General features: G+C 50.8%; 1 protein-coding gene across 4 annotated transcripts in view; it reads right to left on the bottom strand.

Moving 5' to 3' along the window:
* LOC105475135 (solute carrier family 44 member 2 (CTL2 blood group)) overlaps positions 1 to 26,280 on the bottom strand; it is a 50,661-nt gene that overhangs the window by 15,952 nt on the left and 8,429 nt on the right. For 2 of the 4 annotated variants that reach the window (XM_071087129.1, XM_011730379.3), the window contains exons 2-10: positions 8,054 to 8,102; positions 6,567 to 6,640; positions 6,357 to 6,441; positions 2,280 to 2,364; positions 2,037 to 2,147; positions 1,887 to 1,947; positions 1,673 to 1,796; positions 1,472 to 1,555; positions 1,267 to 1,379 (exon numbers count right to left, since the gene is read on the bottom strand). In XM_071087129.1, the coding sequence (XP_070943230.1) occupies positions 1,267 to 1,379; positions 1,472 to 1,555; positions 1,673 to 1,796; positions 1,887 to 1,947; positions 2,037 to 2,147; positions 2,280 to 2,364; positions 6,357 to 6,441; positions 6,567 to 6,640; positions 8,054 to 8,102 (786 nt within the window). Of the gene's footprint in view, positions 1 to 1,266; positions 1,380 to 1,471; positions 1,556 to 1,672; positions 1,797 to 1,886; positions 1,948 to 2,036; positions 2,148 to 2,279; positions 2,365 to 6,356; positions 6,442 to 6,566; positions 6,641 to 8,053; positions 8,103 to 8,680; positions 8,820 to 26,280 lie in introns of those variants that run through there. The other 2 variants (XM_071087128.1, XM_011730328.2) reach the window with 2 other exon arrangements.

Genomic DNA, 26,280 nt, shown 5'->3' with positions numbered 1-26,280 from the left:
ACTCAGTAGGCTGAGGCAGGAGAATTGCTTGAACCCAGGAGGCGGAGGTTGCAGTGAACCAAGATCACGCCATTGCACTCCAGCCTGGGCGACAAGAACGAAACTCCATCTCAAAAAAAAAAAGAGGCCGGGCGCGGTGGCTCAAGCCTGTAATCCCAGCACTTTGGGAGGCCGAGGCGGGTGGATCACGAGGTCAGGAGATCGAGACCATCCTGGCTAACATGGTGAAACCCCGTCTCTACTAAAAATACAAAAAACTAGCCGGGCGTGGTGGCGGGCGCCTGTAGTCCCAGCTACTCGGAGGCTGAGGCGGGAGAATGGCGTGAACCCGGGAGGCGGAGCTTGCAGTGAGCCGAGATCGCGCCACTGCACTCCAGCCTGGGCGACACAGCGAGACTCCGTCTCAAAAAAAAAAAAAAGAAAAAAGAAAAAAAAAAAAAAGAAAGAGGCCGGGCGCGGTGGCTCACGCCTGTAATCCCAGCACTTTGGGAGGCAGAGGCAGGTGGATCACGAAGTCAGGAGATCGAGACCATCCTGGCTAACACGGTGAAACCCCGTCTCTACTAAAAATTCAAAAAATTAGCCGGGCGTGGTGGCGGGTGCCTGTAGTCCCAGCTACTTGGGAGGCTGAGGCAGGGGAATGGCGTGAGCCCGGGAGGCAGAGCTTGCAGTGAGCAGAGATCACGCCACTACACTCCAGCCTGGGCGATAGAGTGAGACTAGGTCTCAAATAAAAATTAAAAAAAAAGAGAAATTGAAGCACAGTTAGGTTGAGGCACTTGCCCAAGGAATTGGCAAAGCCAGGATTTGAACCTCTGCTATTCTGGTACCATAGTATGCATCCTGAACTACAGCGCTGAGACATTTTTTCTTTTTCTTTTTTTTGAGACGGAGTTTCGCTCTTGTTGCCCAGGCTGGAGTGCAATGGCGTAAACTCGGCTCACTGCAACCTCCGCCTCCCAGGTTCAAGCGATTCTCCTGCCTCAGCCTCCCTAGTAGCTGGGATTACAGGTATATACCACCATGCCCAGCTAATTTTGTATTTTAAGTAGAGATGGGGTTTCTCTATGTTGGTCAGGCTGGTCTCGAACTCCTGACCTCAGTGATCTGCCTGCTTTGGCCTCCCAAAGTGCTGGGATTACAGGTGTGAGCCACTGCACCCAGCCTGACATTTTCTTTTTTTTCCCTGATGGGCCATTTCCATGGGAAAGGGCAGGGCAGTGTGCAGATTCAGGAAAGAACAGTCACGGGGAGGGGGTTACCTACCGTAGCCCAGCACCAGAATCACCATAATGATCATCACCCAGACCATAATGCCAGCCAGGAAGCGGAGCAGGATGATGAATAGGAGGCTCATTGCCATAGCAATGACCAGACCTCTGGGGAAAAGAAAATGGTCATGAACAGACTCCATCCCCGGCCAGGCTTAGAAGGGGCAGCCAGGGGAGAGGCCCCTTCCCTCCTGACTTACATGATAATCCAATACCAAGAGACCGTGTAATCTTCAAATATGCGCATGGCGAGTTGCCGCGCCTCTAGGACTCCATTGGCTTTCCTGGGGGAAGGAGACCGAGGCTCAGGTCAGACCCTCTTCTGTGATCAGGTCAACCCCAGGGGATGCCTGTCCCACCCAGGAAAGTGCGACCCCGGTGTGGTGCGCCAATCTCCTCACTTAGCGCCCTCCACCAGGTCCGTGATGTTTTTCCGGGAGCCATGTCCATCCTCATAAGTCGTCTCATTGCCCACCATCAGGACACCCTTGTGGGCGTGGATGGCGGGGAAGCATCTCCGGGCCACTGCATGGAGCAGAGGATGGGACCAGTCAGGCTGAGCCTCTGCACAGCCTCCCCGTCCCCACCTGAGTCTCCTGGGATCCCCTGACTCACAGGGTTTGCTGGGGATGAGGACAGCAGGGCAGTCACCATCTCGAAGCACCTCAGCCACTCCCTGCCAAGAGAGATGGAGGGAGGTGAGTCCCCAAGGCTAGTACACTGCCGCTGCCCATACCTGGGTTCTCAGGACAGTCTACAACTCACTTTATTGTCCTTGAAGCCAGGAACACAGAACTGCTTATAGTACTCAAAGTCCCGGGAGCTGCGAGCATTCAGGTACGTGAGGTAGCGGTCGGGGCATTTTTCCACGCAGATCTGGGCGGGAAGAAGGAAGGCATTGGGTGGGGTTGGGACAGACCACTCAGGACAGAGGTCCCAGCCCACATTCACAGGGGGAAAAGGATGGAAAGTGGGGAGAGGAAAAAGGGAATGGTGGGGACAGGTTACCTGAGGAGTGGGACATTGGAATTCCAGCAGAACCAGGGGGCTGGCACATTTCACAATGTTGAAATAAAACAAGTAGGGTTTGTTCCTGGAGTTGGAGAAGGGAGAATGGAAACTGTTAAGACTTCTTTTTTTTTTTTTTTTTTTTTTTTGACGAAATCTCGCTCTTGTTGCCCAGGATGGAGTGCAATGGCACGATCTTGGCTCACTGCAACCTCCGCCTCCTGGGTTCAAACGATTCTCCTGCCTCAGCCTCCCGAGTAGCTGGGATTACAGGTGCCCGCTTCCAGGCCTGGCTAATTCTGTATTTTTAGTAGAGACGGGGTTTCAACCATGTTGGCCAGGCTGGTCTCAAACTCCTGACCTCAAGTGATCCACCTGCCTTCGCCTCCCAAAGTGTTGGGATTATAGGTGTGAGCCACCACACCCAACCTGTTAAGACTTCTTAACCACCCTATAGTAAACTTTATTTTATTTATTTATTTATTTATTTTTATTTTTTATTTTTTTTTTTTTGTTGAGACAGAGTCTCGCTTTGTCGCCCAGGCTGGAGTTGCAGTGGCACAATCTCGGCTCACTGCAAGCTCCGCCTCCCGGGTTCAAGCAATTCTCCTGCCTCAGCCTCCCGAGTAGCTGGGACTACAGGTGCCTGCCATGATGCCCGGCTAATTTTTGTATTTTTAGTAGAGACAGGGTATTACCGTGTTAGCCAGGATGGTCTCGAACTCCTGACCTCAGGCAATCCACCTGCCTCGACCTCCCAAAGTATTGGGTTTATATGTGTGAGCCACTGCGCCCGGCCTCTTTTTTTTTTTTTGAGACATAGTCTTTCTCTGTTGCCCAGGCTGGTGAGCAGTGGCACAATCTTGGCTCACTGCAGCCTCTAGTGATCCTGGGCTCAAGTGATCTTCCACCTCATCCTCCTGAGCACCTGGGACTACAGACATGTACAACCACACCTGGCTAATTTTTTGTATTTTTGGTAGCGACAGAGTTTCACCATGTTGCCCAGGCTGGCATCAAGCAATCCTCCTCCATAAGTGCGGGGATTACAGGCATGAGCCACCGTGCCCGGACTGTTGTTTCCTTTCAGATATTTTCTGTGGCCGGGTATGTTAGCTCACGCCTGTAATCCCAGCACTTTGGGAGGCCAAGGCAGGTGGATCACCTGAGGTCAGGAGTTCGAGACCAGCCTGGCCAACATAGAGAAACCACGTCTCTGCTAAAAATACAAAAAAATTAGCCAGGTGTGGTGGCGGGCACCTGTAATCCCAGCTACTTAGGAGGCTGAGGCAGGAGAATTGCTTGAACCTGGGTGGCGGAGGTTGCAGTGAGCCAAGATCACACCATTGCACTCCAGCCTGGGCGACAGAGTGAGACTCTGTCTCAAAAAGAAAAAAAAAAAAGATGGGCTGGGCACGGTGGCTCACACCTGTAATCCCAGCACTTTGGGAGGCCGAGGCAGGCGGATCACGAGGTCAGGAGATCAAGATCATCCTGGCTGACACAGTGAAACCCCGTCTCTACAAAAATACAAAAAAAAATTAGCCGGGTGTAGTGGCGGGCACCTGTAGTCCCAGCTAATCGGGAGGCTGAGGCAGGAGAATGGCATTAACCCGGGAGGCGGAGCTTGCAGTGAGCCGAGATGACGCCACTGCACTCCAGCCTGGGTGACAGAGCGAAACTCTGTCTCAAAAAAAAAAAAAGGTATTTTATATAGGGCCAGGCAGGGTGGCTTAGGCCTGTCTTGTGCCAGCACTTTCGAAGGCCCAGGTGGCAAGATTGCTTGAGCCCAGGAGTTCCAGGCTGTAGCGAGCTATGATCCTGCCACTAGCTGACAGAGTGAGATACTGTATCAAAATAGTAATAATAATAGTAATAATAATAGGCTGGGTGTGGTTGCTCACACCTGTAATCCCAGCAGTTTGGGAAGCCAAGGCAGGCAGATAACCTGAGGTCAGGAGTTCGAGACCAGCCTGACCAATATGCTAAAACCCTATCTCTACTAAAAACACAAAAATTAGCCAGGCGTGGTGGCATGTGCCTGTAATCCCAGCTACTCAGGAGGCTGAGACAAGAGAATCACTTGAACCTGGGAGATGGAGGTTGCAGTGAGCCGAGATTGCGCCATTGCACTCCAGCCTGGGTAATAAGAGCGAAATCCGTTTCACAATAATAATAATAATAATAATAATAATTTAAAAACTGCAGCATCAGCAACTCTATGCCAGGTGCCATTCTTTTTTTTTTTTTTTTTTTTTGAGATGCAGTCTTGCTCTGTTGCCCAGGCTGGAGTGCAGTGGCATGATCTCGGCTCATTACAACCTCTGCCTCCCAGGTTCAAGCAATTCTCCTGCCTCAGCCTCCCGAGTAGCCAGGATTACAGGCACATACCACAATGCCCAGCTAATTTTTTTGTATTTTTAGTAGAGACGGGGTTTCACCATGTTGGCCAGGCTGGTCTTGATCCTCCCACCTCAGCCTCCCAAAGTACTGGGATGATAGGTGTGAGCCACCGTGCCCAGCGATGCCAGGTGGCATTCTAAGCTCTGTACATGTATTGGCACATCTAACCATCAAAATAGCCCGATGAGGGTGGGACCGTTATGACCCTCATTTTAGAGATGAGGAAAACGAGGTTCAGAGAGATTGAGACACCTGCCCTAGGTCACAGAGCCAGGAAGTGACGCCACTCAGGCTGTGCTTGCTCTGCTGTCTCACCTGTTCATCACCACCTGACGTCTGATCCAGGACTGTCCCCTCTCAGTCTCTCCCGCCCTTAAAATGTGTGCTGCCAGAGAACAGGATGCTTACTATCTCATTTAGAGCTGTGTGTCCCCAAGGACTAGACTAGTGGCTGAGGGTGGTGGAACTTTTATCAGTACTTGTTTTCTTGTTGTTTTGTTGAGACCAGGTCTCGCTCTGTCATCCAGGCTGGAGAGCAATGGTACAATTAAACCTTACTGCAGCCTTGGCCTCCCAGCTCAAGCGATCCTCCCACCTCAGCCTGCTGGGTAGCTGGGACCAGAGGGGCGTCCCCACCACATCCACCTAATTTTTTTTTTTTTTTTTTTTTTGAGACAGAGTCTCACTCTGTCGCCCAGGCTGGAGTGCAGTGGCCGGATCTCAGCTCACTGCAAGCTCCGCCTCCCGGGTTCACGCCATTCTCCTGCCTCAGCCTCCGGAGTAGCTGGGACTACAGGCGCCCGCCACCACCCCCGGCTAGATTTTTTTTTTGTATTTTTTAGTAGAGACGGGGTTTCACCAGATTAGCCAGGATGGTCTCGATTTCCTGACCTTGTGATCCGCCCGTCTCGGCCTCCCAAAGTGCTGGGATTACAGGCTTGAGCCACGGCTCCCGGGCACATCCACCTAATTTTTGTTTGCTTTTTTTTTTTGAGACAGAGTCTCGCTCCATCGCCCAGGCTGTAGTGCAGTGGCATGATCTCACTCACTGCAAGCTCCGCCTCCCGGGTTCATGCCATTCTCCTGCCTCAGCCTCCTGAGTAGCTGGGATTACAGGCGTCCGCCACCACGCCCGGCTAATTTTTTGTATTTTTTTTTTTTTAGTAGAGACGGGGTTTCACCGTGTTGGCCAGGATGGTCTCAATCTCCTGACCTCGTGATCCGCCTGCCTTGGCCTCCCAAAGTGCTGGGATTACAGGTGTGAGCCACCGCGCCCAGCTGTTTGTCTGTTTTGAGACTGAGTCTCGCTCTGTCCCCCAGGCTAAAGTGCAGTGGCGTGATCTCGGCTCACTGCAACCTCTGCCTCCTGGGTTCAAGTGATTCTCCTGCCTCAGCCTCCCAAGTAGCTGGGATTACAGGCGTGTGCCACCATGCTCGGCTAATTTTTGTATTTTTAGTAGAGACAGGGTTTCGCCATGTTGGCCAGGCTGGTCTTGAACTCCTGGCCTAAAGCAATACTCCTGCCCCGGCCTCCCAAAGTGTTGGAATTTCGGGCGTGAGTCACTGCGCCCAGCCTGTAAGCACTTGTTAAGTAGACTTAGGGAGATGGGGAACGCCTAGAACCTTCTGCCCCCTCCTCCCTAGACCCCGCCATGCCCCAAGGAGTCAACTCACTCGTTTTTTGTGCCCTTCTGCCCACAGAACTCGCCCCGGCTATCAGTAGGGTAGATCACCTTTCGAGGGTCTCCATGAGTCCAGGCTGTGGAAAGATCCAGGGATACTGAGACACTACCACTCCTGAAATCCAGCCGTGTTCCCACTCCAGAGGCTATGGCTGCCTCCGCCCACCCTGGAACTCCAAGTCCTGCCCCGTTCTCTACTCACCTATAATGCCCACAGCCACATAGCCCACAATGGCCAGGAGCAGGAATACACAGCATATGACGTCCGTGCAGCCCCTGGGGAGCAGAGGGGCAGCGTTGGGAGAAGCCTTGGTGCCATGTGCACCATGGGCCCATCTGTCCTCTGCAAACACCCTCATCCATGTATTATTTGGACAAATTTTCCTGAGTGGTTTGAATGCTGTACCAAAGGCACATGCATTTTTATTTTTATTTCATTTCATTTTTTAATTTTGTGCAATAGAGTCTCACTCTGTCATCCAGGCTGGAGGACAGCGGCACAATCATAGCTCACTACAGCCTCGAACTCCTGGGCTCAAGCGATCCTCCTGCCTCAGCTTCCCAAGTAGTTGAGACTACAGGTGCACACCACCATACATTTTTTTAAATTTATATATATTCTGTAGAGATAAGGTCTAGCTATGTTGCCCAAGCTAGTCTTTTTTTTTTTTTTTTTTTTTTGAGAGGGAGTCTCACTCTGTTGCCCAGGCTGGAGTGCAGTGGCACGATCTCAGCTTACTGCAACATCTACCTCCCAGGTTCAAGCAATTCTCCTGCTTCAGTCTCCCAAGAAGCTGGGATTATAGGTGCCCGCCACCACGCCTGGCTAATTCTTGTATTTTTAGTAGAGACAGGGTTTCACCATGTTGGTCAGGCTGGTCTTGATCTCCTGACCTCAAGTGATCCACCTACCTTGGCCTCCCAAAGTGCTGGTATTACAGGTGTGAGCCACCGTGCCTGGCTGCATTTTATTGTTTTGTTATTATTTTTTCGAGACAGAGTCTCACTCTTGTCGTCCAGGCTGGAGTACTGTAGAGCAGTCTCAGTTTACTGCAACCTCCACCTCCCAGGTTCAAGCAATTCTCCTGCCTCAGTCTCCTGAGTAGCCTCTGAGTAGTCACAGCTACTTGGGAGGCTGAGACAGGAGAAGCGCTTGAACCGGGAGGGGAAGGTTGCAGTGAGCTGAGTTTGCACCGCTCCACCCTGGGTGACAGAGTGAGACTCTATCTCAAAAATAAATAAATAAACAAAAAATATGAACATGGTAAAAATTAAATCTAGGCCAGATGTGGTGACTCACACCTGTAATCCCAGCACTTTGGGAAGCCAAGGCAGGTGGATCGCTTTGAGCTCAAGAGATCGAGAACAGCATGGGCAACACAGCAAAACATCTCTGCTAAAATTACAACAACAAAAAATTAGCCGGGTGCATGCCTGTAATCCCAGCTACTCGGGAGAATGAGGTGGTAGAACTGCTTAAACCTGGGAGGTGAAAGTTGCAGTGAGCCGATATCGCGCCACTGCACTCCAGCCTGGCGACAGAGCAAGACTCCGTCTCAAACAAACAAAACAAGTTTCAAATATTTGTCACCAGTCTGTTGGAGAACAGATCGGGGGTGGGGGTGTGTGAAGAGACAGGGATTGGGGTAGTATTAGCAGGGAGAACCCTCCAAAACCCAAAGCCCTTACCTATTGTAAATAGGTCCTTTGAAAGTGGGATCATACTTCTGCGGCGTTCCTGAAAGTCAAAAAGATTGATGGGGTTGGAGACCTGAACCAAGACAGGGCTGGGAGAGCGCCCCCTCCCAAAAGCCCCTAGGGGTGTCTTTGCCTCGGCAAGAATGAATTTCAGAGACCTGTGGAATTTTCTGCCTCACCCACCTCCAGGTGACCACACCCAAGCCCCCAGTTCTGGCAGGCCAGGACTGGGGAGGAAGGAGGAATCACTAATTGTGAACAAATTTATTAACTGGCGGCCACCCACTGGTAAGAGGGCTGAAATGGTGGCCACCAGGGAACTAGGTGGAGACGGGGAAGGTCTGAGATGGGATAGGGGGAAGGGGGCGCTGGCAGCAGTGCCAGGCAGAGGGCTACAGGGGCAGGTCCTTTGGGTGGGGGAGAGTAAGGAGGGTCGTCTGCGAGGCTCCGGGGGAAAAGTGGGGTAAGCGGGGCTGGCTGATGGTAGGGAGGCTCCAGGCGCAGATTTGCAATTGCGCTCCCCCTCCAGCCCCCTTCCCTGCGCCCCATGTCCTCTCGATGCCCCCACCGAGGGGCCGAGGGGTCGGCCCGGGGCTGTGGGCGGGGGTCGCTGCCTACCGTGTTTCCCGTAGTAGTGGGGCCGCTCGTCCCCCATCCCTGCAGGCGACCAGCCCCGGCGGCCGCCCGCGCTCTGTCCCGCGCCCCCTCGGCCCTCCCGAGTCTGGAGGGAGGCACTGACCGCGCGACTGGCGGCGGCTCCTCCCAGCACAGCGCCAGGCGGGGCGGCCCAAACCGGTCAGACCGGCCCAAGCTGGGCGGCTGCCCAGACTGTGGGACCCGGGAGGGCGCGGGCGGGGCGGCAGCTGCTCCCGCCACTCACCGGCCGGCCGGATTTAGCCCTCCCCGCCCCCACCCGAGAACCCTGCGGCTTCACCCCGGGAACACTCCGCCACCGGGCGACACCGCCCAGAACCCCTAGCCACCCTGAAAGAGCGTTTCTGTGACTCCGTTTTGCAGGTGTGGAAACTGAGGCACTGGGAGGGAAAACGGCCCACCGCCCAAACCCAGACAACTAACTGTGGAGTGTTGGGGCTGAAAACTTCTCCAACCTGTGCAGGAAATGAGTTTTCTTTTTGTCTGCTTTTTTTTTTTTTTTTTTTTTTTTTTTGAGACAGGATCTCCCTCTGTTGCCCAGGCTGGAGTGCAGTGGTGCAATCACAGCTCATCGCAGTCTAAACCTCCCGTCTCAAGCCATCCTCCTGACTCAGGCTCCCAAGTAGCTGGAGCTACAGGTGCTCTACTGCACTCGGCTAATTTTTAATTCTTTTTGTAGAGATGGGATCTTGCTATGTTGCCCAGGCTCATCTTTAACTCCTGGACTTGTGGGCTCCTCCCACCGTGGCCCCCAATTGCACTACTGGGCCTGGCCTTAGAACAAGCATTTATTCCGCCCTTAGTGGGTACAGGCCTTGGGCGGGGCACCATGTACAGTGAGGCACCAGAGAGATCCAATCTCCACCCTTCTGAAGCCCACATCCTCCTGGGTCGCCCTTAATTCAAATGCTCCTTCTGCACCCTCTGAACTAGAAGATACTTAAAAAGGCCTTATCTTCCCTAAGCCTCAGTTTCCTCAACTGCAAAATGAGGCTAAAGTATGAAACCAAAACTGACCTCAAAGAGCAGGCATAGGCCAGGCACGGTGGCTCACGCCTGTAATCGCAGCACTCTGGGAGGCTGAGGTGGGTGGATCACCGGCAATCAGGAGTTTGAAACCAGCCTGGCCAACATGGCAAAACCCCTTCTCTACTAAAAATACAAACATTAGCCAGTGTGGTGGCACATGCCTGTAATCCCAGCTACTTGGGAAACTGAGGCAGGATAATCGCTTAAACCCAGGAGGTGGAGGCTGTAATGAGCCAAGATCACCTCACTGCACTCCAACCTGGCGGACAGAGTGAAACTCTGTCTCAAAAAAAAAAAAAAGAAAAAGGAAAAAAGAAAATAGACTGGGTGTGGAGGCTCACTCCTGTCATCCCAGCAATTTGGGAGGCCAAGGTGGGCAGATCGTGAGGTCAAGAGATCAAGACCATCCTGGCTAAGTTGGTGAAACCCCATCTCTACAAAAAATACAAAAATTAGCTGGGCATGGTGGTGCGCACCTGTAGTCCCAGCTACTTGGGAGGCTGAGGCAGCAGAATCACTTGAACCCAGGAGGTGGACATTGCAATGAGCCAAGATCGCGCCACTGCACTCCAGCCTGGGCGACAGAGCGAGACTCTGTCTCAAAAAATTAATTAATTAATTAAATTAAAAAACAATCTAAAAAAAGAAAAACACTGCATAGATCAGGCATGGCATACCAGGGGTACACACTTAGTATCAGGGTTCACAGTTGGCAATGGGTATACTGTATGATCACTGTAACGGTGTTCAATCAACATAGGGGTACAGACCAGGTATGGGATACTGCAAGTATGGGGCATATGGTCAGTGAAGCCACAGGTAACATGGATGTATATAATTATCACAGAGGCACTTAATCTGTTTGTGGGTGTATAGTAGGGGTGAAGGGTATACAGTTTGTGTGAGGTATACAGCCATCATGGGTGTATACTATGGGAGTATACCAGCATGGTACAGCTGGCTGCACCCCCCATGCCTACTGTATACCCCCATGCCTACTGTATACCCCCACACCAACTATCCACCCACATGCTGATTATATACTCCTTTGCGTACTAAAACTGATCTCACTGGTTGGGTGCTATGGCTCATGCCTGTAATCCCAGCACTTAGAGAGGCCAATGTGGACAGACTGCCTGAGGTCAAGAGTTTGAGACCAGTCTGGCCAACATGGTGAAACCCTGCCTCTACTAAAAATACAAAAATATTAGCCGGGCGTAGTGACGTGGGCCTGTAATCCCAGCTACTGGGGCGGATGAGGCAGGGGAATTGCTTGGGCCAGGGAGGTAGAGGTTGAGGGAGCCGAGATTGCACCACCGCACTCCAACCTGTGCTACAGAGTGAGACTCTGTCTCAAAAAACAAATAAAAATTAAAAAATAAAATACGGCCGGGCGCGGTGGCTCACGCCTGTAATCCCAGCACTTTGGGAGGCCGAGGCGGGCAGATCACGAGGTCAGGAGATCGAGACCAGCCTGGTTAACACGGTGAAACCCCGTCTCTACTTTAAAATACAAAAAACTAGCCGGGCGAGGTGGCGGCGCCTGTAGTCCCAGCTACTAGGGAGGCTGAGGCAGGAGAATGGCGTGAACCCGGGAGGCGGAGCTTGCAGTGAGCTGAGATCTGGCCACTGCGCTCCGGCCTGGGCGACAGAGCGAGACTCCGTCTCAAAAAAAATAAAAAATAAAATAAAATAAAATAAAATACAACTGGTCTCACTGTATCTCCCAACTTTGGTGTGTGTGTGTTTTGAGACAGAGTCTTTCACCCAGGCTGAAGTTCAGTAGCGTAATCTCGACTCACTGCAACCTCCACCTCCCAGGTTCAAGCAATTCTCCTGTCTCAGCCTCCGGAGTAGCTGGGATTACAGGCGCGTGCCGTAACATCCGGCTAATTTTTGTATTTTTAGTAGAGACGGTGTTTCACCATGTTGGCCAGAATGGTCTCAAAACTACTGATCTCAGGTGATCCACCCACCTTGGCCTCCCAAAGTGCTGGGATTACAGGCATGAGCCACTGAGCGCAGCCAGTATCTCCCAACTTTGAGGCCGCTTGTGAATTTATTTTTATTATTATTATTTTTAAAAATAGAGACGGGCTGGGCGCGGTGGCTCATGCCTGTAATCCCAGCACCGTGGGAGGCCAAGGCGGGCAGATCATCTGAGGTCAGGAGTTCAAGACCAGCCTGGCCAACATGGCAAAACCCTGTCTGTACTAAAAATACAAAAATTAGCCAGGCGTGGTGGTGGGCACCTGTAATCCCGGATACTGGGGAGGCTGAAGTAGGAGAATGGTTTGAACCTGGGAGGTGGAGGTTGCAATGAGCCGAGATTATGCCACTGTACTCCAGCCTGGGCGACAGAGCGAGACTCTGTCTCAAAAAACATAAAATACAATACAATAAAAATAGAGACAGGATCTCACTGTGTTACCCAGGCTAGTCTCAAACTCCTGGCCTTAAGCAATCCTCCCACCTCAGCCTCCCAAAGTGCTGGGATTGCAGGCAACCTGGCCCTACTTGAATATTTATAGATATTTATAGTGCAGCCGATTATTTGGTTAACATGCGTTATACAGGTGGCGTGGAGGTATCCTCAGCAGGAATATACATGTGGTGTTGGGAGTACACAGACAGCATGAGCTTATACATTCAGCGTGATCATATACAGTTAGTGTCCAATAATTGTTGCTGCTGCCTTAGACTCTAGGACTCGCGGGCAGGATTCTGGTCACTAACTCAGCTTATCCTTAAAAAGGCTCCCTCTCAGCCGGGCATGGTGGCTCACGCCTGTAATTCCAGCACTTTGGGAGGCCGAGACGGGCGGATCACGAGGTCAGGAGATCGAGACCATCCTGGCTAACACGGTGAAACCCCGTCTCTACTAAAAATACAAAAAATTAGCCGGGCATGTTGGCAGGAGCCTGTAGTCCCAGCTACTCGGGAGGCTGAGGCAGGAGAATGGCGTGAACCCGGGAGGCAGAGCTTGCAGTAAGCCGAGATCGCACCACTGCACTCCAGCCTGGGCGAGAGAGCAAGACTCAGTCTCAAAAAAAAAAAAAAAAAGGCGCCTTCCTCCTAGTTACCTCCAGCAGAGGGGCCCTGTCTAAACACCTGGACCACAGGCGAGGCCCGAGGCACCAAGTCATGCCCTGGGGTGACCCAGACTCTGAAAGAAGCCCTGTGGTTCTCGAAGTCTCTGGCAGCCCAAAGGCTAGCTGGTCCCACCCTACCCATTCCAAGCAGCGGACAAAGAGAGCGAGCCACAGGCCTCTTCCGTTCCCAACTACATGGGGTGCCCTGGGGATATTTTATTCAGGCCCCACCCACCAGTTTCACACTGAGGAATCCCAAAAATTGAGCCCTCAGGAAACCCTTGTCTCTGAGCTGCACACCCATATGACATCTGTCTCCCCCCAACACATGTGGGCATCTCTCATACTCAGTGCAGCGGCATCCAAGCTTTTTTTTTTTTTTTTTTTTTTGAGACACAGTCTCGCTCTGTAGCCCAGGCTGGAGTGTAGCGGCCCAATCTCAGCTCACTACAAGCTCCGCCTCCTGGGTTCACGCCATTCTCCTGCCTCAGCCTCCCGTGTAGCTGGGACTACAGGCGCCCGCCACCACGCCCGGGTAATTTTTTGTATTTTTAGTAGAGACGGGATTTCACCGTGTTAGCCAGGATGGTCTCGATCTCCTGACCTCGTGATCCGCCCGCCTCGGCCTCCCAAAGTGCTGGGATTACAGGCGTGAGCCACCGCACCCGGCCGCTTTTTTGTTTTTGAGACAGGGTCTCACTTTGTCGCCCAGGCTGGAGTGCAATGGCACAATCACAGCTCACTGTGGCTTTGACCTCCTGGGCTCAAGCGATCCTCCTACCTCAGCCTCCTGAGTAGCTGGGACCACAGGCATGCACCACCACACACAGGTAATTTTTTGTATTTTTAGTGGAGACGGGGTCTCACAATGTTGCCCAGGCTGGTCTAGAACTCCTGGCCTCAGGGATCCTTCCAACTGAGCCTCCCAAAGTGCTGTAATTATAAGTGTGAGCCACCGCGCCTGGCCTGCCCAAGCCTCTGATTATCCAGTGACTCAGCTTCATCCTCCCACGTGCTCCGGCCAGGAACCTGGGCTACCTCTCTGCTTGCCTTCAGAGCTATCCAGAATCCAACCTCTTCTCACCTGCTCCTCAAGCACCCACCCTTTCACACAGCCCTGCGATCTCCCGCCTGGACCAACACAGACACTTTCTATTGTCCCTATAGCGGCCAGAGACATCCGTGCACACGTAAGTCAGGGCACATCCCCGCTCTGCTCAGAAACCTCCATGGTTCCCGCCTCATTCCGAGGAAAAAGCCCAACTCTTCGCCACAGCCCACAAGGCCCTGCGTGATCTGCCCTGTCACCTTCCTGCCCTCACCCACTTCCTCTCTCTCCATGGCTTACTCTGTTCCAGCCTCACTGGCCTCCTGGGTACGTCCCACACTCAGCAGGCATGGTCCGACCTCAGGGCCTTTGCACTAGCTGCTCAGTCCCTCTGCTTAGAATGCTCTTCTCCCAGACGTCCATACAACTCCACTGCCTTCAGTCCTCACCTGAAATACCACCTTGACAGGGCGTGGTGGCTCACACCTGTCATCCTAGCACTTTGGGAGGCTAAGACAAGCAGATCACTGGAGGCCAGTAGCTCGAGACCAGCCTGGGCAACACTGTGAAACCCCATCTCTACTAAAAGTACAAAAATGAGCCGGGTGAGGCCAGGTGTAGTGGCTCACGCCTATAATCCCAGCACTTTGGGAGGCCGAGGTGGGCAGATCACCTGAGGTCAGGAGTTCGAGACCAGCCTGACCAACATGGAGAAACCCCATTTCCACTAATACAAAAATTAGCGGGGCAAGGTGGCACATGCCTGTAATCCCAGCTACTTGGGAGGCTGAGGCACAAGAATCGCTTGAACCTGGGAGGCGGAGGTTGCAGTGAGCCGAGATCGTGCCATTGCACTCCAGCCTGGGCAACAAGAGCGAAACTCTGTCTCAAAAATAAATAAATAAATAAATAAATAACCCCCCCCCCACACACAAAAAACCCACCATCCCTTTCCTCTCAGTCCTAGGACCTTTCCTTTTCTTTCATTTTTTTCTTTCTTTTTTTTCTTTTTTGAGACAGAGTCTCACTCTGTCGCCCCGGCTGGAGTGCAGTGGTGACATCTAAGCTCCCTGCAACCTCTGCCTCCCAGGTTCAAGCGGTTCTCCTGCCTCAGGCTCCCAAGCAGCTGGGACTACAGGCACATACCACCGTGCCTGGCTAATTTTTGTATTTTTAGTAGTAGAGACGGGCTTTCATCATGTTGGCGAGGCTGGTCTCGAACTCCTGACCTCAAGTGATCTGCCCACCTGGACCTCCCAAAGTGCTGGAATTACAGGCGTGAGCCACTATACCTGGTCCCTATGACTTTCTGCTTGTTGTTATTATCAAATAGAGTCTTGCTTCGTCACTCAGCCTGGAATGCAGTGGAGCAATCATAGCTCACTGAAGCCTAAACCTCCTGGGCTCAAGTGATTTTCTCACCTCAGCCTCCCAAGTAGCTGTGACTATAGGCACGCACCACCATGCCTGCCTAGTTTTAAAATTTTTTGTAGAACAGGGTCTCGCTGTGTTGCCCAAGGCTGGTCTCAAACTCCTGGGCTCAAGCCTTCCTCCCACCTTGGCCTCCCAAAGCCCTGGGATTACAGATGTGATAAATTTTGCTTCTTATCACCATCTGACACGTTACACATTTGCTTATTGATTGTTAATTATCTACCCTCTTGCCTATTGCCTGCATAAGGACAGGGATTTATGTGTCTTTCATTCAGGCTGCGTCCCCAGTATACAGCATAGCACCTGACATAAAACAGACATTTAATAAGTATTTGTTGAATGAATAGCCACAATATATAATCCATGTATATAGAGTGACACTGAAAATAAAAACTCAGCCTAGAATTTCCCAAGGGCACGTACTTTAAAAATTAATTTGTGTTGTTTTTTTTTGAGATGGAGTCTTGCTCTGCTGCCCAATCTTGGCTCACCGCAACCTCTGCCTCCCAGGTTCAAGTGATTCTTCTGCCTCAGCTCCCCCGAGTAACTGGGATTACAGGCGCACACCACTATGCAGGCTAATTTTTGTATTTTTAGTAGAGACAGGGTTTCACTATGTTCAGTAGGCTGGTCTCAAACTCCCGACCTCAGGTGATCTGCCCACCTCAGCTTCCCAAGGTGCTGGGATTACAGGCACGAGCCACACTGCCTGGGAATTTTTTTTTTTTTTTTTTTAGACAAAGCCTCACTCTGTTGCCCAGGCTGGAGTGTGGTGGCACAATCTTGGCTCACTGCAACCTCCACCTCCTGGGCTCAAGTGATCCTCCCACCTCAGCCTCTCAAGTAGCTAGGACTACAGGCACACACTACTGCACCCAGCTAATATTTTTTGGATTTTTCTGTAGAGACAGGATTTCACCATGTTGCTCAGGCTGGAGATTTGCAATTTTTTTTTTTTTTTTTTTTTGAGATGGAGTCTCGCTCTGTCACCCAGGGCAGAGTAGTGGCATGATCTCGGCTCACTGCAACCTCTGCCTTCTGGGTTCAAGCAATTCTCCTGCCTCAGCCTCCCAAGTAGCTGGGACTACAGGTGCATGCCGCCACACCCGGCTAATTTTTTGTATTTTAGTAGAGACGGGGTTTCAATGTGTTGCCCAGGCTAGTCGTGAACTCCTGAGCTCAGGCAATCCACCTACCTCGGCCTCCGGAAGTGCTGGGATTACAGGTATGAGCCACTGTGTCCAGTGGAGATTTGCTAATTTTATACTTAAATGAATCTCAGGCCAGGTGTAGTGGCTGACGCCTGTAATCCCAACATTTGGCAAGGGAATTGCTTGGGTCCAGGAGTTCAACACTAGCCTAGGCAATATATTGAGACCTCGACTCTACAAATTTTTTTTTTTTTTTTTTGTATTGCAAATCGAGCAGCCTCCCGAGCCAAAGTAGGTTCTGAGGCTCAAAAAAAAAAAAAAACAAAAAAACACTTTTTTTTTTTTTTTAAACAGTGTCTGGCTCTATTGCCCCCCAGGCTGGAGTGCAGTGTCACAATCTCGGCTCACTGCAACCTCTACCCGCTAGGCTCAAGCCAGTCTCCCTCAGCCTCCCAAGTGGCTGAGACTACAGACACATAACACCACACCCGGCTAATTTTTTGTAATTTTTGTAGGGACTGGGCTTTGCCATGTTGCCCAGGCTGGTCTCGAACTCATGAGTTCCAGCGATCCACCCGCCTCAGCTTCCCAAAGTGCTAGGATTACAGGTGTGAGCCACTGTGCCTGGCCAGAATTTTTTAAAATTAGCTGGGTATGATGTGCCTGTAGTCCCAGCTACTGGGGAAGCCTAGGGTGGGAGGATCACTTCAGCCCAGGAGGTTCAGGTTCAGGTTTCAGGGATCTGTGACTGTGCCACTGCCCTCCAGCCCGGGTAACAGAGTGTGACCCTGTCTCAAAAAAAAAAAAAAAAAAAAAAAAAGAATTGTATACATGATACATGTAGAATTTGCAGGGAAAGGATAAATTCTTTATTCAGTAGCCCTGAATGTATACTAGGAAGAAAAGGCCGGGCACGTTGGCTCATGCCTGTAATCCTAGCACTTTGGGAGGCCGAAGCGGGCGGATTGCCTGAGCTCGGGAGTTCAAGACCAGCCTGGGCAACACGGTGAAACCTTGTCTCTACTAAAATACACAAAAAAATTAGCCAGGTGCGGCCGGGCATGGTGGCTCATGCCTGTGATCCCTGCACTTTGGGAGGCCGAGTCAGGTGGATCACAAGCTCAGGAGATGGAGACCATCCTGGCTAACATGGTGAAAGCCCGTCTCTACTAAAAATACAAAAATTAGCCGGGCGTGGTAGCGGGCGCCTGTACTCCCAGCTACTCAGGAGGCTGAGGCAGGAGAATGGCATGAACCCGGGAGGCAGAGCTTGCAGTGAGCCAAGATCGCACCACTGCACTCCAGTCTGGGCAAGAGAGAGAATCCGTCTCAAAAAAAAAAAAAGAAAAAAAGAAGAACAAGCTGGGCATGGTGGTCCGTGCCTGTAGTCCCAGCTGCCAGGGAGACTGAGGTGGGAGGGTGACTGGAGCCCAGGAGTTACAGGCTGCAGTGAGCTGTGATGGCACCATTGCACTACAGCCTTGGCAACAGAGCAAGACCCGGTCTCTATTTTTTTTTTTTTTTTTTGAGACATAGTCTCACTCTGTCTTCCAGGCTGGAGTGCAGTGGCACAATCTCGGCTCACTGCAACCTCTGCCTCCCGGGTTCAAGCGATTCTCCTGCCTCAGCCTCCTGAGTAGCTGGGACTACAGGCGCCCACCGCCATGCCTGACTAGTTTTTGTAGTTTTAGTAGAGATGGGGTTTCACCATATTGGCCAGGCTGATCTTGAACTCCTGACCTCAGGTGATCTGCCCACCTCAGCCTCCCAACGTGCTAGGATTACAGGCGTGAGCTACCGTGCCCGGCCCCGGTCTCTAAAAATAAAAGTAAAAACATGGCCGGGTGCGGTGGCTCAAGCCTGTAATCCCAGCACTTTGGGAGGCCAAGACGGGCGGATCACGGGGTCAGGAGATCGAGACCATCCTGGCTAACAGTGAAACCCCGTCTCTACTAAAAAATACAAAAAACTAGCCGGGCGAGGTAGCGGGCACCTGTAGTCCCAGCTACTCGGGAGGCTGAGGCAGGAGAATGGCGTAACCCTGGGAGGCGGAGCTTGCAGTGAGCTGACATCAGGCCACTGCACTCCAGCCTGGGCAACAGTGCGAGACTCTGTCTCAAAAAAAAAAAAAAAGGTAAAAATAGAGACAGGGCATGGTGGCTGAATCCTGTAATTCTAGCACTTTGGGAGGCCAAGGGGGTGGATTACTTGAGTCCAGGAGATCAAGACTAGACTAAGCAACAGGCAAAACTTCGTCTCTACAAAAACAACAAAACAAAACAACAACAACAAAAAACAAAAATTAGCGGGACGTGGTGGCATACCTTTGTAGTCCCAGCCACTTGGGAGGCTGAGGTGAGAGAATCTTTGAGCTTGAGGAGACAGAGGTTGCAGAGGGCTCAGATTGCACCACTGCACTCCAGAGGTTGCAGAGGGCTCAGATTGCACCACTGCACTCCAGCCTGGGAAGCAGAATGAGACCCTGTCTTTTTCACTGTGTATGTTGAAACAGAGTTTCACTCTGTTTCAATCAATTGATCAATCAATAAAATAACAAAATGTTACATGGTTCACCTCATTTCATCCGGTTTTTTTTTTCTTTGGAGACAGGGTCTCACTGTCACCCAGGCTGGAAAGCAGTGGCACCATCGTAGCTCACTGCAGCCTCAACCTCCCAGGCTCAAGTGATCCTTCACCTCAGCTGGGACTACAGGCACACACCACCATGCCCGGCTAATTTTTGTACTTTTGGTAGAGACAGGGTTTCGCTATGTTGCCCAGGCTGGTCTCTAAATCCTGGGCTCAGGCAATCCCGCTTTGGCTGCCCAAAGTGCTGGGATCACAGGTGTGAACCACCATGTCCAACCCACCTCATTTCATCTTTACAGCAACTTCTATCATTATCCCCATTTGACAGACAGATCAACTGAGGCCTAGAGAGAAAGAAGATGCCCATGGTGCGAAAGATTGCAATCAGCAGACCCAAGCTATCCAGCTCCCAAGTCAATGGACAGTTAACCTTCGAACAACACAGGTTTGAGCTTCACGGATCCCCTTAAACACAATTTTCTTCTGCCTCTGTTATCCCTGAGACTGCAAGACCAACCCCTTCCCTTCCTCTTCCTCCTCAGCTCACTCAATGTGAAGACCATCTTTTTTTTTGAGTCTCTCTCTGTTGCCCAGGCTGGAGTACACTGGTGTGACCTCAGCTCACTGCAACTTCTGCCTCCCGGGCTTAAGCAATTCTTGTGCCTCAGCCTCCTGAGTAGCGGGGACTACAGGTGTGAGCCACCATGCCCAACTAACTTATATTTTTAGTAGAAATGGGGTTTCACCATGTGGGCTAGGCTGGTCTCAAACTCCTGACCTCAAGTGATCCTCCCACCTTGGCCTCCCAAAGTGCTGGGATTACAGGTGGCATGAGCCACTGCACCTGGCCCCTAATTTTTTTTTTAGTAGAGACAGGGTTTTCAACATGTTGGGCAGGCTGGTCTTGAAGTCCTGACCTCAAATGATCCACCTGCCTTGGCCTCCCGAAGTGCTGGGATTACAGGTGTGAGCCACCACGCCTAGCCTCTGAAAACCTTTTTGATGATCCACTTCCACTTAATGAATAATAAATGTCTTTTCTTTTCCTTACATTTTAATATTTTTTCCATTAAAAGGAAAGGCAAAAAATGCAATTACTTTTGCACCAACTTAATAATATTTTCTTTTCTTCTTTTTTTTTTTTTTTTTTTTGAGATGGAGTCTCATTCTGTTGCCCAGGTTGGAGTGCAGTGGCACAATCTTGGCTCACTGCAACCTCTACCTCCCAGGTTCAAGCGATTCTCCTGCCTCAGCCTCCCAAGTAGCTGGGATTACAGGTGCGTACCACTATGCTTGGCTAATTTTTGTGTTTTTAATAGAGACGTGATTTCACCATGTTGGCCAGGTTGGTCTCAAACTCCTGACCTCCATGTTACCAGTAAGGCTGAGTCAACAGTAGTCTATCACTAATTAAGTTTTTAGGGAGTTATAAGCAGGCCGGGCATGGTGGCTCATGCCTGCAACCCCAGCATTTTGGGAGGCTAAGGTGGGAGGATCTCTTGAGGCCAGGAGTTCGAGACCAGCCTGACCAACAGATCACAACCCTGTCTCTACAAAAATTTAAGGCATACGCAGATTTCTAATTTCACAGGGGGTCGGTGCCCCTCACACCCATGTGGTTTGAGGGTCAACTGCATTATTTCCTATGGTTGCTGTAACAAGACGCCAATGCCTTGGTGGCTTAAAAAACACAAATTTATGGCTGGGCGCGGTGGCTCATGCCTGTAATCCCTACACTTTGGGAGGCCAAGGCAAGTGGATCACCTAAGGTCAGGAACTTGAGACCAGCCTGACCAACGTGGTGAAACCCCATCTCTACTAAAAATACAAAACATTAGCTGGGCGTGGTGGCGTGTGCCTGTAATCCCAGCTACTCAGGAGGCTGAGGCAGGAGAATCGCTTGAAATCAGGAGGCAGAGGTTGCAGCGAGCCGAGATCGCGCCACTGCACTCCAGCCTGGGCAACAAGAACAAAACTCGTCTCAAAATAATAACAATAATAATAATAATAAATTAAAAACACAAATGTATTATCTCACAGCTCAGGAGGGCAGAAGTACAAAATGCATCTCACTGGGCTACAATCGAGGTATAGGCAGGGCTGTGTTTCTTTCAGAGATTCTAGGGGAAAATCTGTTTCCTTGCCTGTTTCACCTTCTAGAGGCCACCCACATTCCTTGGCTCCTGGCCGCTTCTTCCATTTTTAAAGCCAGCAGTCACATCAAACCCACCTCGCTTCCGTTGTTCCATGTCCTCCTCTGACTCTGCTACCTCCCTCTTCCATTTTTCTTAAAGAGACGGGGTCTCACTATGTTGCCCAGGCTGGTCTCAAACTCCTGGGTTCAAGCAATCCTCCCGCCTTGGCCTCCCAAAGTGCTTGAACTACAGGCATGAGCCACTACACCCAGCCAAAGCCTTCAAGTTGGCCAGGTGCAGTTGCTTACGCCTGTAATCCCAACACTTTGGGAAGCCAAGGCAGGCAGATCATTTGAGGTCAGGAGCTCGAGACCCGCCTGGCCAATGCGGTAAAACCCCGTGTCTACCAAAAATACAAAAAATTAGCCGGGTGTAGTGGTGGGCGCCTGTAGTCCCAGCTACTCGGGAGACTGAGGCAGGAAAATCACTTGAACCCAGGAGGCAGGTTGTAGCGAGCCAAGATCGCGCCACTGTACTCTAGCCTGGATGACAGAGCGAGACTCCATCTCAAAAAAAAAAAAAAAAAAAGAAAAGAAAAAACAAAAAAATAACTATATTAGCTGGGTGTGGTGGTGCGTGCCTGTGGTACGAGCTACTCAGGAGGCTGAGGTGGGAGAATCGCTTGAGCCCGGAGGCAGAGACTGCAGTGAGCTGTGATCATGCCACTGCACTCCAGCCTGGATGACAGAAACCCTGTCTCTAAAAAAAATAAAACCAGCCGGGTGCGGTGGCTCATGCCTGTAATCCCAGCACTTTGGGAGGCCGAGGCGGGTAGATCACGAGGTCAGGAGTTCAAGACCAGCCTGGCCATTGTGGTGAAACCCCCATCTCTACTAAAAATACAAAAATTAGCTGGGCGTGGTGGCAGGTGCCTGTAATCTCAGCTACTTGGGAGGCTGAGGCAGGAGAATCGCTTGAACCCAGGAGGCAGAGGTTGCAGTGAGCCGAGACTGCGCCACTGCACTCCAGCCTGGCAACAGAGCGAGACTCCTTTCAAAAACAAAACAAAACACAATAAAACAAAAAACTAGCTGGGCGTGGCAGCGGGCGCCTTTAGTCCCAGCTACTTGGGAGGCTGAGGCAGGAGAATGGCGTGAACCCAGGAGGCGCAGCTTACAGTGAGCCGGGATCGTGCCACTGCACTCCAGCCTGGGCGACCGAGGAAGATTCCGTCTCAAAAAAAAAAAAAGATAAATAAATAAATAAATAAATTAATTAAATACAATAAAAATAAATAAAAATAAACCAAACGAATAAAAATAACAAAACAAAAACAACTCCTCCTATCCCCACTAACCAATAGTGTGATCCCATTTCACCACGGGCACGCCGAGGCTGCTTGCTCGGACCACACGGCTGGTGAGGAACACAGCCACGAATCAAACCAACGCCCTGCTGGAGCCCACCCAGGCCTTTTCCTCGGCAGGTACTAGGAGAAGCAGAGATAATCTTGCAGCAATGGTGTGGAAGAAAAATTGGGAAAACCGAGCTGTTGGACAAGGCCAGGATTGGGGGAGGCAGCCTTCGGGTGCCAGCCTTGCTGGCTGTGACGACTGACCCACCCAGTGCAGTGGGCGTGGGTGATAAGAGAACGGCCGCAGCCTGCCCAGTCACAGTGCTGGTGCCAGGACATCAAATGCCACCCAGCCCCCACAGCTTCCGGACACTGGCCAAGTCCCCAAGGGCTGCAGCAACCCAAAGCCTCACCCACACAGCCAGCCGCTGGCCTCTGCCTTCCCGGAAGTCTGTGCCTGGGGAATGAGCATCACCAGCTGCCCAGACACCTCCTGTTGACAAAGGGTTTGAGGACAGCATCTGGGTGGGGAGGCTCAGAAGGGTTAAGGGCAATAGAGCCCCTACTGTATACTAGACTGTGCTAGGCACAAAACCAGAGATTTGCTTCTAGAAACATTTAATGTTTTTTATTTTTTTTGAGACAGGGTCTCCTTTGTTGCCCAGGCTGAAGTGCAGGCGCACAATCATAGCTCACTGCAGCCTTGACCGCCTGGGCTCAAGTGACCCTCCCACCTCAGACTCCCTAGCGGATGGCACTACGGGCATGCACCACCACGCCCTGCTAATTTTTAATTTTTTTGTAGAGACAGGGTCTCACTATGTTGCCCAGGCTGGTATAAAATTCCTGGGCTCAAGTGATCCTTCCGCCCTGGCATCCCAAAGTGCTGGGATTATAGGAGTGAGCCACCACACCCGGCTCAGTCTAAGAAGCTTAAAAAAGATCCAGATGCCACAAACAAACAGAAATTAATAGGTCACAATCTGGAAGGAGACTTCTTGGCTGAGCTACCTCTGAGGTGAAAACAGTTAACCAAAGATTTGTAGAAGATTCTTTCACGTGGAAAGCTAAAATCTTCCATGGACTTGAGGACTTACTTATAATTAGTTTTTCGTCCCCCTGCCAGAACAGAGGGAATTTATTAATTTTATTATGTAAGAGTTTATTTGTTTACTTGCATATTTGAGACAGGGTCTCATTCTGTTATCTAGGTTGGAGTGCAGTGGCACAATGTTGGTTCACTGCAACCTCTGCCTCCCAGGCTCAAGCAATCCTCCCACCTCACCCTTCAGAGTGGCTCAGACCACAGGCATGAGCCACCATGCCCAGCTAATTTTTTGTATATTTTTGGGAAGAAGGGGTTTTGCAATGTTGCCCAGGCTAGTCTCAAACTCCTGACTCAAGCGATCCACCCACCTTGGCCTCGCAAACAGCTGGGATTACAGGAGTGAACCATTGCACCAGGTCTCTTGTTTGTTTGTTTGTTTATTATTTTTTGAGATGGAGTCTCACTCTCTTGCCCAGGCTGGAGTGCAGTGGTGCAATCTCGGCTCACTGTAACCTCTGCTGCCCAGATTCGAGTGATTCTCCTGCTTCAGCCCCCCGAGTAGCTGAGATTACAGGCACCTGCCACCACGCCTGGCTAATTTTTGTAGTTTTAGCAGAGATGGAGTTTCACCATTTTGGCCAGGCTGGTTTTGAACTCCTGACGTCGTGATCCACCCACCTCAGCCTCCCAATGTGTTGAGATTACAGGGGTGAGTCACCGTGCCCGGCCTTGTTTATTTTTATAGTAGAAATGAGGATTTTGCTATGTTGCCTAGGCTGGGCTCCAGCTCATGGGCCTGACCAAGAGTTTAAAAATCATATTTTATTTCATTTTTATAAAATCATATTTATTTATTTATTTGAAATGGAGTCTCACTCTATCCCCCAGGCTGGAGAACAGTGGCACCATCTCAGCTCACTGCAACCTCCGCCTCCCAGGTTCAAGTGATTCTCCTGCCTCAGCCTCTCAAGTAGCTGGGATAACAGGCACGCGCCACCACGTCCGGCTAATTTTTGTATTTTTAGTAGAGACAGGGTTTCTCCCTGTTGGCCAGGCTGGTTTTGAACTCCTGACCTCACGTGCTCTGCCTGCCTCGGCCTCACAAAGGGCTGGAATTACAGGCGTGAGGCACCGTGCCCAGCCTAAAATCATATTTTAAAATAATACTCTCTAGCCCGGCATAGAGGCACATGCCTATAGTCCCAGCTACTCAGGAGGTTGAAGGGGAAGGATCGCTTGAGCCCAGGAATTCAACCAGTAAGTAAGTAAGTAAGTAAATAAATAAATAAATAAATAAATCAAATGCTCACTTTGGGGATTGATTGGGAAATGGCAAAAGAAAAAAGAAAAGTCTCGGTGGGGTGTGGTGGCTCACAATTGTAATCCCAGCACTTTGGGAGGCTGAGGCGAGCAGATCTCTTGAGAGCAGGAGTTCCCCACCAGCCTGGCCAACATGGTGAAACCCCGTCTCTACTAAAAATACAAAAATGAGCCAGGCGTGGTGGCAGGAGCCTGTAATCGCAGCTACTCAGGAGTCTGAGGCAGGAGAATCACCTGAACCCAGGAGGCAGAGGTTGCAGTGAGCTGAGATCACGCCATTGCCCTCTAGCCTAGGCAACAAGAGCAAAACTCCATCTCAAAAAAATAATAATAATAAGGAAAAGTCTCTAGGGAGAATTCTCTACCAGGGCTCTGCAAATGTTTTCTGTTAAGGACCAGATATTAAAGATTTTAAGCTTTGTGGTTCACATATCATCTCTGCATATATATATTTTTTTCTTTTTTTACAACCATTTAAAAATAAAGGAGCCATTCTTAGCCCACCAGCCTTACAAAAACAGGCCACCACCCAACAATCTAAATATAAGTAACATTAGCCGGGCTCGGTGGCTCACGCCTGTAATCCCAGCACTTTGGGAGGCCAAGGTGGGAGAATCATTTGAGGTTGGGAGTTCGAGACCAGCCTGGCCAACGTGGTGAAACCCCGTCTCTACTAAAAATACAAAAATTAGCCAGGCATGGTGGTGCGTGCTTATAATCCCAGCTATTCGTGAGGCTGAGGCACAAGAATCACTTGAACCCGGGAGGCAGAGGCTGCAGTGAGCCGAGATCGTGCCCTGTCCTTCAGCCTGGGTAACAAAGCGAGACTCTCAATAAATAAATAAATAAATAAATAAATAAATAAATGTAACATCATAGATCTGTACATTTAAAAAGAGTTACGGGCTGGGCACGGTGGCTTATACCTGTATTCTCAGTACTTTAAGAGGCTGAGGTGGGAGGATCACTTGAGCCCAGGAGTTCAAGACCAGCCTGGACAATATAGCGAGACTCCATCTCCACAAAAAAACTAATAATGTGTGATTTTTAGTATGTAAACTATACTTCACCAGGCGCAGTGGTTCATGCCTGTAATCCTAGTATTTTGGGAGGCTGAGGCGGGTGGATCACTTGAGGTCAGGAGTTTGAGACCAGCCTGACCAACATGGCAAAACCCCGTCTCTACTAAAAATACAATAAGTAGCTGGACGTGGTGAGGTGCACCTGTAATCCCAGCTACTCAGGAGCCTGAGGCAGGAGAATCGCTTGAACCCAGGAGGCGGAGGTTGCAGTGAGCTGAGATCATGCCACTGCACTCCAGCCTGGGCTACAGAGCAAGACTCTGTCTTGAAAAAAAAAAGAAA

This window comes from Macaca nemestrina, chromosome 20 (genome assembly GCF_043159975.1).
Source record: "Macaca nemestrina isolate mMacNem1 chromosome 20, mMacNem.hap1, whole genome shotgun sequence".
Classification (NCBI taxonomy): domain Eukaryota; kingdom Metazoa; phylum Chordata; class Mammalia; order Primates; family Cercopithecidae; genus Macaca; species Macaca nemestrina.
This window is presented reverse-complemented; position numbering and strand designations above follow the sequence as displayed.